General features: G+C 38.9%; 1 protein-coding gene across 12 annotated transcripts in view; it reads right to left on the bottom strand.

Annotated features, from left to right (window-relative positions):
- Positions 1 to 16996, bottom strand: part of myocd (myocardin) — a 106029-nt gene that overhangs the window by 35792 nt on the left and 53241 nt on the right. For 10 of the 12 annotated variants that reach the window (XM_046377229.1, XM_046377230.1, XM_046377228.1 and 7 more), the window contains exon 3: positions 16535 to 16756. In XM_046377229.1, coding sequence (XP_046233185.1) covers positions 16535 to 16700 — 166 coding nt within the window. In that variant the 5' untranslated portion in view covers positions 16701 to 16756. Of the gene's footprint in view, positions 1 to 13547; positions 13863 to 16534; positions 16757 to 16996 lie in introns of those variants that run through there. The other 2 variants (XM_046377239.1, XM_046377242.1) reach the window with 2 other exon arrangements.

Here is a 16996-nt window from a genome sequence, read left to right as displayed (position 1 = left end):
ATTCATCAGGGGTGACATTTTCTGCCATTCCACGTTCAAACCAAACACTTGGCTACATGTGCTATCTCCACTCTGTGGGATGTTGAGAGGCCTGACTTATGCGACTTGTCAGTAAGAAATTACACTATCGTCACACCAAGCCGTTGATTCGGTACGTTGCCTTTCTTATTATTTTTCCCGTGATAGGTAATTTGGTCAGACAAACCTTTCTTTCTTCTTTGCCCGATTCTGAAAGCTGAAACAACAAAGGGGCACCAACAACTCCATGGTTCTGCATGCTTTTAACACCCCAGGGACGCTCAGTGGGTCATGATCCAATGTTGTTCCAGGGTTTTGTAAGGGGCTATGTGTGTATATGTGTGTGTTTCTTGCTGTCTTTTTTTTTCTAACTCTGTGGTCTGTGTGTGTGTGTGTGTTAACCCCAACACACCTTTCCAGACTCCATGGGTTTGGAAAACTGTAGAACTGTCATGATTGAGGGTAATAGGATAAAGTGAAGCCGATGCTGTTGACTCAACTAACAGGATTGTGAACTGTGGAAAACTATTGCCTTTACTTCATTGGTTATGGCAATTTTCATGCCCCGGAGGCAGCCTGGGTTCCCATTGAAGTGGCCAGTCTACACTGAGGTCAAGGGGCTAAATGGAAAAGACAAATAGAACTGAAGCAAAACAGACTCAAGGTCCAGTTTCTGAATTCTTCTAGAGCTTTCAATCACATTTTCAGATCTTTCATAATTGATTGAGCTTGTTCAGTTGTCACTGACAACGGTCTGTCACAATGTCACTCAAGTATGGATATATATTGTTACTATCATATACAACCTCCTACTGTATATGACCACTTGTTAATGAACTATCTCAATTTCTAATCTGATTTTAATTGTGACATGTATATGTATATAACATAACTTTAACTCCTAAGTAACTAAGCATTTCAGATTTCAGCACTTGTTCACTGCACTGAAAGTTAGAGGGTCTTGATCTAATTTTTTCTTTGTCAAAGAGCTGTTTCCAAGTTTGAGAACCAACTTTTACATTCAAGATTAAAGCAAAAATCATTTTGCTTTGGTGCCATAAACATTTTCTTTCACAGGAAACAAGCTGCCACAAGCAAGAACTGAATCTGAACTCATGACATCTCCTGTATGAGATCCAAAGACATTTCTTTGAGCTCAGCTGAGCTTTATTTCATTGCAGCACAGACAGCTTTGAGACACAAAATGCTCAGTATCCTGTTATAATCACCTCGTGTACGGTCACAGTGTCCACAGTCTATGGATTTACTCTGCTGAAATGACAGTAGTTCTTTTACAAATGATTCTAAATGTCACAGAGATTAGAGATGAGAGGGTTGGCTTGTTTGTTTATTGCCTCAGTATACATTACATGCTCTGGTACAGAACGAAATGCTTCAAATGACAAGCACAGAATATTTGTTTTTAATGTTTGAATGTATGGATGAATTTCTAGGATGTGTATCCCTTCATTACTGCTACTTCACTGAGATCATAACAAAGAAGAAAACAGAAAGATCTTGCAGATAAAAGCCACAGATTGTTGGATTAGTAGTACTACACACACTCATAACCACAATTAGATCTGACTCAGAACACGAACTTGGGTGGGTGAGACAGATAGTGTCACATTGACCGGAGGTGTCATGTTCTGTCTCCCCCCCCCGCCCTCCCAGACACACACATATTCACAGTGAAGTATGATGTCATTGGCTGCCTGTCCGCTGAGTCGTGGACCAGTGCCATGATCACAGGCTGAACGACTCGCAGGCTCCACACGAGCCGAGAAGACGCGGGGCAGACGAGGGGGAGACGACGGACAATAAATGGCAGGAAAGAAGGTTGGAGTCAACTCCACAGTGTGCTCGACTGCAGAGAAATGATGCTGGAATCTGAGAAACTGGTAGTGATTCCCGTTGCAACGTCAAAGTGGTATGAGTTAATTTATGTGCGATACATTATTCCTCGCAATTTTAATTAAACCTGAACGCAAACATTCACTGTGCAAAGTAACATATAAATTAGGATATTTATATTAAAAAGGAACCATCATCAAAAAGCTATGAACTGAGCTAAGTAGCACTATTTTTCTTTTTGTGCCTACTGTATTCTTTATGTTTGGGATTTGGGTGTACCATTAGTTACCAATGTTTGACACCCAACGCAAGTTTCACTCACTATCTTTTTCGGACAGTCTTTATCAAAGTGAGAAATCTCTGACATTGTAGTGTCCATCTGTTGATGAAGACTATTAGAAGTGGTTGAAAGCTCCAGTTGAAACTGAATTAGGTTTATTTTGTCAAAATCGCATTTCTGAAGTCAAGAATGAACTTTTACACCCTGTTGCCCGTGTTGCATACAATATCTATTTAAATAACACAAATTAATTAAGTGTAGAACTATAACATAACTAGGATATGTCATCCAATAAATGTGCTAAATCCTACACAAATTCTTACTGGTAGTTTCAGTCACTTTGATAGCCAAAGTGTAGTTCAGTTTGTCTCGTGTTTCACTTTCTGATTGATAAGGGAAATTAATTGTACTCATGTTCTAATGCACATACATGTTACCACGGTTACCAGCTACAGCCCTGTACAGGACAGTTTCCAGGATCAACAGGTGGATATGATGGTGGTGTAGCTTTTGAACTAACGCTTACCATCACAAATTCCTGTGGTTGGTCTGCATTACTTTCAGGTCTATGGTTCTGATCTATTTGATTCTAAGTTCAGCCTTATTATCAGTTATGTCTATCTAAACACTGAATCAATACAAGAGACAGTGGCCACATGTTAACCAGTCGACTAAAAACAGAGACTCTGTTTGGTAAAGACAGACACTTGGATTAACTCAAAGATCCACTCAGGCCTTCACATATCTACATATACACACACACACACACAGATATGTACACATCCTCATACAAGCAGAGCCCCATCAGCCATGTTCTGTAGGTACGTGTGATGGGAGACACCTCAGCACCTCGTGCTGAGTTTCTGACTTTCACTCTCTGCATACTTCACACAAGTCCTCAAACTGTCTACTGCTCCCCACAACTGTTCATCAGCTTGACTGACGGCTCGTGAATGTTTGGGCTTCTTGACATGTCCAAGGGCGCAATTTGTCAAATAAACAACTCGCTGAAGCAGACAGCAACCGGCATGTCAGACGAGGAGGCAGAAGACAGCAAATTGGAGAAACCAAACACAACAGAGAGGTCATTTGTGTTATCTCTATCTTTTCAATAATCAGGCCAGCAGTGAAAGAGATAACAGGAATATTTCTTTCGGGGCTTCTGAGTGTTCATAATTTCATTTAATTCATGAACACTTTTTTTTTAAATTAAATTCTGTATGTATCACCTTCACTGGTTTGTAAATGCTTACGTTAAAGTTGACCTGCAGGGACATGTGCAGGATGTCAAAAATTCTACTGGGAAAAATGAGCAGACTGAGACTGGGGTGAAAGCCCTTTGCGAGTGTGACCTTGTATTGTACTGCAGGATTTGGCTGCATGGCGATTGGGAACGTGCTGCCTGGCGACTCTTATCATTCCTGTCTGTCAGAGACGGGAACACTCATGGCCTGTGGGGATGGCTGCCTGAAATTCTCTGGAGAGGTCTGCTGTTGGCTCAGACTCCGCAGGTCAGAGATCACATCAGCCACTGGCCACATACCAGGAAGACAGGAGACAGGATGGTGTAGAGGGTGTGGAGCTACTACCTGGCGACTGTAGGTATGTTATTTACAGAGAATGAAGAGATCATGTGATATATTACAATTTACCAGACTCATGAGAAAATATCCAGTCATAAAGAGTGAATGTAGATATTGGTGATAGACATGTGGATAAAAAAGATAATGACATGGAAAGTGAATAAAATGATCATAAATTTGAAGAAAGAAACAGTTGCATAGTTGGAGAAAAAAGCCAGGAAAAGTATGACTTACTGTGATGTATATGTGAAGATAAATACATGTGAACTTGAGCTACTAGACAATTCTGAACCTAACCTAACTAATTTCCTTTACCAATTTTTGGTGCCAGTGCTGGATGTTGCATGCCTTTTATTCAGTTGCAAGTAAGAGTAGAGCTGAAGCATGCTTCAAATAAAATCTGAAGATGGTTTTGTATTTTTGATATTGTCATAATTAGCAAATTGACCAAACTGAATTGAGTCCATGTGGATGTTTGTATTAAATTTGAAGGCATTCCCTCAAGAGGAATCTCCCTGAGATATCATGTTCAATAAATGGGATGAGTGGACAAACGAAACAAAAACATAATTGCTTGACGCAACGTGCTAACATTGCACTCATAAATCTCTAATCGATCTGTTGAGAGTCAGGTTGCGCTCTGGGTAATGTAGGCACCAGGTTTTGACAAGGAAGAAGACTGCTCATCTCTGCTGCTCATAGAGGGTATGGGCAAGTATGCTGGGAAGGCTCTACTGAAACAACTGGTGTCTTACATTTTGTCCTACAGGCTCCATAAATAGACAAAATATAGTTTGACATAAGTACATATTTATTTTTCTGTATTAACATAAAATATAAAATGCACTCCTTTAACCCCATTCTCCCCTTCTTATTAGATACAAAGTTTCTCTTAGCTCAGTCTTTCCAGTTTGTAATTTCACAGTAAAGCCAACTAGCACAATGCTTAGTATCATTCGACAGCTGTCTACATCAAACCAAAGCAAACAGTGGATCAAAAGCCAGATACCTGTTGTAGCTCTTCTTCATTTTAATGAAATTTCCAAGGTGTATTGAAAATGAAGTACAATATACATAAACAGAGAATGATCAGACTAGATTGCTGTCCTGAGCGTTAATTGAAGAACATCTGTAATGAACACATACTTGACCCCTGATAAGATCTCCATACAATTGGCCTGAGCATGATATCAAAATAAAAGTTGTTTTTGCTGAAGCTGATTCCCATAGCTCCTGGTATGTCAGCTGAAACCTTTGAAAATATGATCCTCTGTGCCATGTTATACTTGGCCTTTGGGAAAGGCAGCATTTAGGAGACATTTGGAGGTAACATTTGATGGATTCGCTGTTCCACACTTTAATGAACAACATATCAAGAACAGGACAAAGGCCAGAATCACATAGTGAGGCTTATCGATTAATACTATTGGCAAATAAAGGACACTACACTACTACTACTATACAGTACTCCACATATAGGATAAAATACAGACATACTAATCCAAGTATAAATACATGCATAGCTATACAGCCACTTAAAACAAACAACAGATTCAGCAGATCTGATGGAATAAGAAAGGCTGTTTAGTAGCTACAACTGCAAAGAAGAGCTAGATTCAAAATAGGAACAGGGAACTGAGAAAAGGAATTGATCAGATGCAGATTAAAGAGGCCAGCAGTTAGGGGCTGAACAACTGTGCTGTATATGCAGGAGCCTAGCTTTTGTTAGCTTTTCTTAAAAGCAATTTGGACCAACTGAAGATGGGCAAGAACGAACTGAGTAATGTAAGTAAAGTGGAAGTCACAGTAGTCTAAATGAGGAAATGTTTTTGACTGATAGTATAGGTTTGATTTTAGCAGCACTAGAATGAACGAGCTTAGTGACAGATTACCAGGACTCTTAGAGGTGTTTGCTGTTGCTAACAAGGGAACTAATACTGTGGTGAACCTGACTTCAGTTAAAATAAAATTATTGAGGTTTAAAGGAGATATAAAGTTTCATGTCATCAGCATAGCAGGTAAGAAATACCACTGGAGGCCCTAAACAGATGACCTAAAGGAGCATATTAAATGAAAACAGGATAGGTGCAAGGATTAACCCTTGAGTGATTCTGCACAGGAGAGGAGAAAGACATGCAATTGTTAATGTCACCATTGAAGTGTCTGTCAGAGAAGTGTGAGGACGATTGTTTTTGTGCACTGCAAAAGATACCACACCAGATCAGTTAAAGTGGCAGATAGGTCAAGTAAAACTGACATGTAATATTCACCTTTATCTGCAGGTGTTCTGCATGCATTAGAATGTTATTTTGAGCAGTGCCATTTCAATGTTGTGTTTTCTGCACAACCAGAATGAATTTGTGCCCTTTGTGTGTGCCCTGAGGGTAACAGCATAGCTATATGTGAAAAAGGAAAGGTGAAAACACTTGGCAACAATGTGATAAGCACACATGTAGGCTACCAGGTAGCGTTGAAGACTGTAGTTAATCAATAGATAACTATAGATAGACAGATATTTTTTATCCTTCTTAGAATAACTGATTGACTGAAGAGCAGTTAGGATTCCAGTCTAACAGTATTTTCTTTAATTCACTATAGCCTTTAGTTCTGTTGATGCACAAAGTATAGGATATAAATTCAATTCCTTGACTTGTTTTGTCTGCAACAATTTGAAAATATGATATGATATGTTAAAATTTCAAAATTACTAGTTCAGTGCAGTGTGCGCTCTCTGGCTTCTGCTCCTGCAGGGCACTGTCAAGAGAGGCGGTGATCATAGTGGTGTGCAGTAGAGGAAGCAGTCATTTCCATTGTCTGCGGTGGTTCAAGTACATCTGACCTGGCAAGCATTCCACACAACTGTGTGTTGGTTTTAGGAAGCTTCGGCTTCACCAGTGGGCTTAAAAGTTACACTTGATGGGACGTTAATGTGACTTTTTTTTTTTTTCGTGAGAAGGAACCACGGGTCACACTGGTTTCTACATGCTTTCCATCAACCTTTACCCTTTTTCCATCACAGTTAGGATGACAGTCAGTGCACTTAAGCCTCAGCTTAATTAAGCACACATCATTTTGCTGTGTATGGTCTCGTTACTCATAAGCCAACATCACAAAAATGTGGTGTTTACTGAATATGAGGCATGACGACTTGTTATTGTAAACTCGCCATCTGACAAGCTATGTGCTTGTTCTCATTTTTCCATTTTGCTCTTTAGGAGATGCACATTACATTTCTCAATCAACAAAACAACAGTCTTAACAAAAAGCTGATGTTTTTCTTCCAACACCTGTTAAAGGTTTGGCTTTGACAAAAACCTTACATTTGAAATGAATAACACCTCAAAAACACTGCATTACAAGGACTCTATGAGAGAAGAACTCAGCTCAAATAAGCCCACATACTGAGAGGGAAGTAGTAAAATAAATTACATTCTAATTTATGGAAAATTTGCTCTTTGTTTGGAGATTCTGCTCTGTCCATCACCATACTGATCCGCTCATAAACACAGCATATGTGACCCCAGTAAGCCTGTCCATCAGCCTCTTCATTAAAATGAATCCTTTAGATCTTATAAATGTTTTTATTCTGACTTGAGTCAGTGTTGTTCTGTCCACTGTGTTCTCCCCAAGTACAGCCCAGTGTGTGTTTCTATCATCCGCAGCATGGCCCTAATCACAACCATGTGCCTCCTATTCAAATTAACATATGGTTCTAACTTTCCCCCTATTTTGACAAATGCATACCTGGGTTGCTGACTAGTAAAACCGTAAAATGAATTCTTCTTTTTTATTATTCACAACACATGAAGATGGTTGAGAGAACAAGGTGGAACAGAGCTGAGAATGATTTCACCTTGCATGCAACCCTCCTCTGCTGGTATTGTGTACCTTGATACATGACTGGGATCACAGTTATTAGAAGCAGGACCTATTGTACTTGGCTGATCCAAATTCTCTTTTTCATCAGTGTGTTATTTGGGTTATTGGTTGAATTTGAAGAGAGCAATATGAGCAGAAAGGCTTTAGTGTGATATTTTCAAGATCTGCAACTGCAGTTTAAATTAGGCTCACAAAAGCAAAGTGGCAGCCTGCATTTTTGCTCTTGAAGCAGCTGCAAATGTAACTGAGAGGTGAAAGGTCTGAATGTCATCACAGATATGATGTAGTATCAGCACACAGCATGCACTTGTTCATCAGTCCTGCATACTGGAGATGGGCAGTACATTTACTCAAGTTCTGTACCTAAGAACAATTTTGAGTTATTGTTTACTTGAGTATTTCCACTTTCTGCTGCTTCATACTTCCACTCCATCACAATTCAGTGGGCAATATTGTACTTGTATTGTAATCTACTACGGTTATGTGATAAATTAAATTACTTGTTACTTTCCAGATATAAGTTACCACAAAACAAAAACAATTAAACTGTTTTATTATTATATTAATAAGATTTTGTCAGTCCCTGGGGGATCCACGTAACCTGGATTTGACTTTAGAGTTAAATCCACACCTCTGCTTTACATTAAAAAAGCTGAATGCAACAGTAGTGTTTAGTTAGTCTTTCAATAATTAATCTCATTAAACTTGTGCCAAAATGACAAATCGAGCTGCAGGAACTAACCACTTTTCACTGCTGCAGCCCCACTTTGTCACTTAGGCTGAAAATACAGTTAGGCTGCGAATCATTTTACATAAAAATCAAAAAGGCATGTGGCAGCTTTAAGCAGTGCCAATGAAAGCAACAGCAGATGACTAACAGCCAAGGGAAGCGCTCATGATGACAGATCAGTATGTAAAAAAGTTATAGGGTGGACTAAGATGTCTCTTTTATTAATATTTATGTCAGGGTGTCAGTGTTCTTAAAAGGTTTGAATGGGGGATAAGGGATTGTGAAAACTTCTTCATAAACTCAAGTAGCTCCTGTGGGAATATATGGCACAGATTGTTTTGAGCCCCCATTCACATAAACGCCATACATGTGATCGATATCGGAGTATGATCTGAAGCTGTCTTTTCTCCTGGGTCTGGAATGTGCTCCTGCTCTTGCATCTAAGCCATGAGCCGGATCAGAGCTGTATATTGTGTTACTGTTTTCATTTCTACCGTGAGGATTTCTCCCCTTGGTAAAAATTCACCGCCCAAAGCTCTTGTATCCACAATACAACACCTGGAAAAAGAAACTCTTCATTAATCTCTGCAGCCCCTAAGATTCTGTGGTTTTAAGCACTCCTGTTTCCAAACCACATGTGAGGCGGCACAGCGGCTGGTCGGCAGAGCCTTTGTTTTAGAATAACTCTGGGTTATTTTCAGGTCATTGTGGGCGAGTGGTTTCTTAATTGAATTTCTAAGCGTTTTGTTTAATATGCCACTGTTAAAGGGCTCTAAAAATAGCCCGCTGGATGCAATGACCTAATCTTTTCCGGAGTTTTGGAGAGATAGATAATCCTAGATGGTCTTTATCTCTTTGACTAACAGCTGATGAATGAATTATTACAGAGGACCAGAGATTAGATCACTGTCAGTGTTGTTCTTAACTTAAGAGAGCTAAATCCTGTGGCACTGCACTGATTACAGATACCTCTGAAGATATGGTCTATATGATAAACTGTATGGACTTTGTTTTTCCGGTCTATCCCAGTATGTGTGTGCATCCACATTAATTCCAGAGAAGCTTTTAAGGCTTTCATAATAAATATGGTTGGTATCTGCGGTGACAGATGATAGAGGACACTCCTTTAATTGCCTGCCTTCATGAAGACTGTAACGAATAATGAAAACTTTGAATGGAGGCTTCTGAAGTAAGCCCTTTAATTCCCTCTATATTACATTTGTCCTTGCTCATATCCACAGAGCATATTAGCGACAATCACGGAAAGTTTAATAGCTGCCCAGCTGAGTTTTTGTTTCCAGTGGACAGTAGCTTCAAATCTGAAAATCCCTTTCATAATAATAAAAGCCATGAAATCATAATAACATCTACTCCCTCTCCAAAAACTGTCCTAATGTGAGTCAGCTGATGAGTTTATACAATGTCATTTCTCCTGCTGCCTAAATATGGAGCATTAATATTAGTATTTAATATTCAAAAAATATTCACATTTCATAATACACTGTAGTTAATTTGTGAAACTTAAATTATTCATTCTCATTTGATTTACATTACATGTTTGTTATTGTACAGTGAACAGACACTGACTACAACCATTAGCTTTCATTTAGCTAAAAAAAAAAAAGGCTACAAATGCTATCTACTTAACTGGCTAATTAGTAAGGACAGCTTCTGAGCTTTGATTATCAGTCAGCATCAAAGTGATGAGACTGAATTTTTCTCTGAGAAATAAATTTAGAATTAAATGATCTTTCCATTAATTAGCAAGCTGCTTTTGTTAAGCTACCTTGATGCCTACATATGCATGCTAGAGGCCCTGCTAAGCTAAATAAAAAGAGGTCATTCACTGTGGGTGTGTACTGTGTCAACATGAAACTTGCTTGGTATCATTGTCCTAGCACACTGCTACATATGAAAGCAGTTGTTGAGCTTGCTAAACAAAATTTTTTGGCCACTTTGATGTAGCAGCAACAAATTATGAACACATCATGGGGTTGTGTTTCTAAGTAACAGGAATGTAAGTCCAATATTGCTCTCTTTTAGCTCTATTTTTGGTCTCCGCCCACTCCTGACAGGGATGTCCGGCTCTTTCTCCCCTATGTTCAACAGCTAGTTGCTAACTTTGCCTGTTCTTTGGTGCAGCAGGTGAGTGTCTAGTTTTGTGATCAAAATCTGCTGCTTGCTGCTGCTGAAAACATGAATGATCCAAATCAATAATGTTACTATAAAGCATGATAGATCCGAGGGAAACCGCAAAGGCAGATGATAACTCTGTGGGTTTGTTACTACCAGTTACCACTTTTACAATACAACCGTAATTCCAAAACAGTTAGGACATTATATACAAAGTAAAAAGTTTACTGGCAGCAGTTGCTCGTGAATGACTTAGCCTTTTGAGGCTTGTCACATTCTGTTTTACACACTGTCTCAACTTTTTTTCAATCAGGGTTGTAGTTATATATGGTGTTAATATAAAGACACCACTGTAAGCCAGGCAGGAGGGCTGTGACTAGTGACAGAAATGTCATTGGAAAATATGCTTTTATGAAACTTACTCCAATAAAAATATATTTTACAATATGATTGTTTATTTGCTGATCACTTATTTATCGTCACTGTGGGGCTCCATACCTGAGCAGAGAAATGTTACACGGTGAAGTGCTCTCTGGGAGGTGTAAGCATCCAACAAGCAGCTGGTTTGTCATCAAGTATCACAGACACAGTCATGTGTTTTCAGTGGTGACTTCATATTCTTAATTACTTGTCAGTGATCGAAGGCAGGAGCAGAACACACACACACACACACACTTACAGATTTATCAAAATAAAAACTAACATGACCACCTTTGACTTCACTGGAAGAGCCTGTGACTAAGAGCTGCTTGCACTCCACACAAGGGCCTGCCATCTCTCTGCACTACAACAGCCGTGGCCTGTATTTATGTTAGCCGCACAGCAATTTCAACTGTACATTCCAGATAGGTGAACAGCACTTGGCCCAGACATATTTCAAAGCTTCCAAAAAAAAAAAAAAATATATATATATATATATATATCAGCAATCAATGTCCAGTCAACAGAGCACTTGGCATGAAGAGGTGCCTTGCATTTTTGCAACAAAGGCAACAAAGATTTATTTATGTGTCTGAGTTCACAGAACCCTGGTATACCTTTCAATAAGTTTTACTGTGGTACAACTAAATATGAAACCAATTACAAACCTGGGGCAGCACTACAAACACAGTCCCTGGGTTTCTGTTTTTTTTTTAAACCTTCCTATTGAATACACATTCATTTCATGCTCTCCCATTTGGTTTTTCATCACATCACACAGACTGGTTTGATAAATAATAAATCTGTTTACTGCTCGTGTGGACTGAGGTAATATTTGCCCTCAGAAATGTTCTATCCATCAACTGATTCCCGACTCGGGGCCTGTTGCTCTCAGCCTCGTTCAGATGATGGATGAACATATGAGCAATTTCACGGATCAATTAGGAACTAAAAACAACAGCAGGAAAAATGTATCTGCACACGTTCCACCTGTTGCCTAATGCAAAAAAACACAGGTTTTTGTTATGGTGTAGAGGTTTTATGCTGATCGTGGCTAAGATAGAACGCCTGGCAGGTCTGCAGAAAATGCTTTTGATAATTAGGAAGGAAAGGCAAACATATTTGTCTCTCTGTATTTACAGAACAGGCTGTTCTTATCATGTCCACAGTAATATCTGTTCATTACATCCATTTAAACCCTTTTTTCTACTGAACTAAAAGTTCAAATTTTAACCACAGGCATCGAGTTAGAGCTGTCGTGCAATATATGATTGTCTATAATCAGAAAGCTAAGTTAATATCCCCTGATGAAAATGAAAGTCACTTTAGGGGCACAGCGCTACATAAACAACAAGCGAGCAGTACAGAGCTGATGTTAAACTGCATTAATTGATAAAGTGCTGGGTTGATCATGTCTATCAGCATCACTGACTAATCTTCTCCAGATGAGAGTAATCTGCCTAACTCCAGCCACCATCAAATCAGTGTGGAATCCATCTCGGCTTGCAGGGAAAAGGTGCTGCACGAAAAGCCAGACTGGAGCAGTACGAGTTGTTTTCACTGCAGGTGTTAGAGAGTTCTGAGCTGCCAAACAACCCTCTTACCCACTCAAATCTCTCCTCCCCTCTCATATGACTAAGTGAAAAGAGCATTGCCCAGATTTGTATCATGTTAATCCGTTTTCATGTTAAACCCAGAGAGGAATTACAGTGGCGCAGGGCCACCTTCAACTTAGTAATCGGTGCGCTACCCAATCAATATCTCTGATGTAAGGCCAATGAAGTCTGATTGCATGTTTTCTGCAACTTGTGTTAGGCCAAAATGAGATTACAGACTTATTTCAGGGACAAACTGATCAATCAGAGAAAGATCTTAAATTAAGGATAAGTTTAAAATCATTGATGACTTTTACTGGAAGTTACTTTCAAAGGAATTTTTTCATTGCGTCTAAAACACGTCATGAACATGGAAATATGAAACCATATATTGAGGAATATTGCCAAAAAAGGGGCAGGCCTTCAACGTGTAAGTGGGCAGCAGTACAGTGGTAACACCTCTAATGGCAAAATTGTGTTAATGATGCCATCATGTGGACTCTTATAAAGCTCTAGGAATCTTATAGTAAGGAAATGTACTGTCATTATCACTGGATACTGGTTATAAAAGCATACTAACGAAACAGAAAAATAAAACTGAATCTCTCGCATTCCAACCCTCACACGAGGCACTTTATTTCAGTTACAACACGGTGGTGACTAATGAAATAAGGATCCTCCATTTGAAGCACCTCAGAAAGAAGACGTCACTGTGATGACACATGAGCACTCAGCACGTTTACTTTCTGACAAAGCCTGAAACTCCTCTGTGCTCAGTCTGAACTCATCCTTTGTTACTGTTCCAAAGCCTTCATCTCTCTCTATGTGACGCTGACTCACAAAGACACAAACATTTTGGTAATAGTGTATTTTATGGTTTTGCGTGGGTTTCTATGTATTGCTGAATGGGTTGTTCTGAAATTGGCAGTATACAGCAGATATTATCAGATGTTTTTAGTTTATCCCTGTTGGGATTGATATGTTGGCCATTTTTTTTGAACTTTTGAACTTTTTTTGAAACTAACAGATCTAGCTGTAATATACATTCACCACACCTGAAAGCTATGCTGTCCCTCGCTGTGACACCTGCCTCCACTGCTGCACTGCTCCCAGCATCTACTCGAGCCTATACTTTATCATCATTCCCCACTTTGACAAGGTCAGACATAGATACTGTACATCTTCTACATTGTACAGTTGAGCTGGTTGACTTGAAATAAACATTTGAAAAACATTTGCTTAACTTAATATACAAGTAAGTCACTGGTGACAGGCTATCTATAGAAAAACTTATGATAAGTGTTCAACACACAGGGCAGCAGCCAGGATTGTAAAAATACTCATTTACAGAGTCAGGTTATTATTTTCTGTAAATTTTAATTCTCAGTATGCAAATAGGTACTTCAAATTGCCAGAAATACAGTTCTGGTGGAGAAGCTATTACTATTACTATTTACTTTTTTTAATCTATTTATGCTTCCATTAAGAAATAGTCAAATTTGAATATATTGAATCTAAAAATCCTGGAATTAGCCTACAGAATATGAACTATGTGTAAGTTCAACTACCTTATTGTCTGCTTATCACAAATCTTAACAGGGAAGTATCAGAAAAAGGATAGTTCATGTTTCACTTCACCGAGTGCTTAAAATGCTCTTGGGTGCCCACGACACACAAATAGTTCCCACGTTTCAATTAATTCAATCACACATAATAGGCATATATATACTGTACATAGAGCCAGCACAAGAAACTTTTTTTTTTAAAAAAAAACAGTGTGTTGAGTAATGGGAAAGTTTATTTCTCAAACTGTCAGTGTTTAACCTAACCTTGTGTGCCACACTAGGACCTTGACCTAGAAGAAAGTCAAGGGGAAGAGTCCAAAGCAAATAGTAACTGAGGAGGCCCAGATTCCCCAGCCTAATAACTTCAATACAGTTCTTCAATTTAAACCTAATATTGTACACTATATCAGTATTAAATCAGGATATTTATTTCAAATTTAAGCTTTAAAACTTTAATATCGATATAGTCAACAGTAATGACGAGCCTCTGTTAACTTAATGAGCTGCTTGTAAGATTTGAATGGGGTGCTGCTTTTCTACTGTACTCCTAACCAATAAACGAGGAAAAGGTCACTATGTCAGCAACAGTCTTATCTTTCAGTTGTGTTTGGAGCCTGTCATCTAGTCTTTGGCAGGAGGACGAGGAGCCGCAGACTGGGCTCCTCGTCCTCACATGTTTTGTTTCTCTTGTCCCTGACGTCTATTAGCCCATTTGAGGAATAAGGCAATTAAATGAATGGCTGAATTTGAGGAGATTCCAGTTCACGTTCATCTGTCTCTTCAACTACTCTCACTCCCCCACCTCACATGACATCATGGAAAACTTTGGAGTGCAGAGGGAAATGCTGCGTTGTTCTCACTATTCTGAGAATCCACAGGGATACATCAGTCTAAAAATACCAATTTAAATCACAGGATTCCTTGGATATTTTCACCTTCAGCCCTGTGATGCGACTGGCATTTAAGCCAGGTTGATTTGGCCTGTGAAGCTTAAAAGCAGAGATATTTCAGAATGCATTAATCACTGGACGGATTAAAAAAAATGTTCAAGCAACCTTGTTTTATCGGGACTTTTTTGGGAAATATGTGCGACTTGCATGTTTACCTGTTTGCGTGCTGTATGTTGGCTAAAATAATATTTGTGATTTGGTTTTGAAGCCTCTTCTAAAGATAATAAAACAATAATGTTATTTAGACAACTTCATCAGTCATCTGAAGGACACCACTGTTGTGAAATTGTAATTGTCCAAGACAACAAGGAGTTCTTACACAAAAGTAGAGCTTTTTCACAACTAGCTGGATAATGACCAAGACATTTGCAGACGCACAGCGAACTCATTTTCACGCTGGAATGATTCCTTTGCTTAGAGGTACCAGTGAAAAATTGTTGCTAAAATTGTCACTTTTGATAAGATACAAATTACTTTATTAGTTCTTGACATCGACTGGCACCCTTAAACCAAACACAGAATAAAATCTTTATATATAATAGAATAAGTTAAACAAAACATTTAAATCAAAAAATCTTTAATGCTAACTTATCCATACCATTTCTACTCTGGCATTCTTTGCACTACTGTAACCCTGTGTAGACTGTATGTTGTGGCCATTTGTTGCTTACTGTATTTCTGTCTTACCTTTTTTCCAAGCCAAACTGAACATTTTTATTTGTTTATCTGTTTCTTGTTGTTTTTGTTTAGCAGTAAATATCTGTCTGAACATTGCTCATGGCTCTGTGTGTAACCACTGGAAACCCAATCCCATGTTACATGAATGTACTCACGTTATGTTCTTAATTGGGGTCAATCATATGACTAAGATCAATAAACTCGGTTTGCTGGAAGTTTAAGATTTCGCAAATGTAACAATTCAATATCTAAAGTTTCTTCTGCTTTATGAGAGATTTTGGTTGGGTATCGTTGCTTCTTTATTTCAAATTCTATGTATTTCTGTGCAACAGCAGATATGTATCACCTAATAAGCAACAAAGTTAGAGCTCAGAAAATGTATACATATCATTAAAAAAAAAATAAGTGGGTTGACCAGGCTGAGATGACAACAACCTTGTCACAACCAGCAGGTTTTGTTTTGAACATTGCTGAACTCTGGATGTAAGTGCCACATTACAAACTTGTTAGAGGAGCACACATAGACAAAAACACAAGAAGTATTTCTCAAGCAGAACAATAAAGGCTGTTCTGAATGCCAGAGTAGTAAGACCCCATCCCTCAGAGGTGGAGCAGTCGCAGTTTAAGTATAGTCTGCAGCACGTCAGCTAATCCTAGGAGTATAATCAGTTGATCAGCACTGAGACTTAATGGTGGTATTGTCATTCTATAATCATTTTTTTAATGCAATGTTGTTCATGGCAACGTTTTCAAAGATTAACAAATGAAGCAGCTTTGAAGAACCACAAGGTCAGCCCACTGAATGCTTGCACTTAAAAAGAAAAGAATATAAGTATCATCTGAACTTACCATTCTGGCACTCTTTTGATGGCAGGTGCTTCTTCAGTCCATTGTTTCTCCTCTCTGCCAGCTGTCCAACATCTCTATGACCCTGTGAAGACCTCTGCAGGTGTCCAGGACAATGTCTGTCCTCTGGACCATTGACCAGGACCTCAGAGCATTTCACAGCATTCATGGCCCACACTTCAATCTCTGCTAGATGACATCTCTTCTCGGGTCACCTCAAGTCCCCTTTCAAAGAGAAAGAGACACAGTGAAGGAGCATAGTCATCTCAGTGAGAGCACTTGACTCTGGCTACCACCTCAGTCAGCTGCAACAGTTTGAGAGCCAACATTAATTGAGTTTGAACTAGCATGAAAGACACAGCAAACAGTCGTTTGAATGTTTGCATATGAAAAATCCTCCGTTGTGCAGGGAGCTGGAGTAAAGCCATGTTAGTGTTAACGCAGAATACAACACGAGTTCCAGAT

This window comes from Scatophagus argus, chromosome 21 (genome assembly GCF_020382885.2).
Source record: "Scatophagus argus isolate fScaArg1 chromosome 21, fScaArg1.pri, whole genome shotgun sequence".
NCBI lineage: Eukaryota > Metazoa > Chordata > Actinopteri > Scatophagidae > Scatophagus > Scatophagus argus.
The sequence above is the reverse complement of the archived record's forward strand: the minus strand, read 5'-3'. Positions and strand labels throughout refer to the sequence as shown.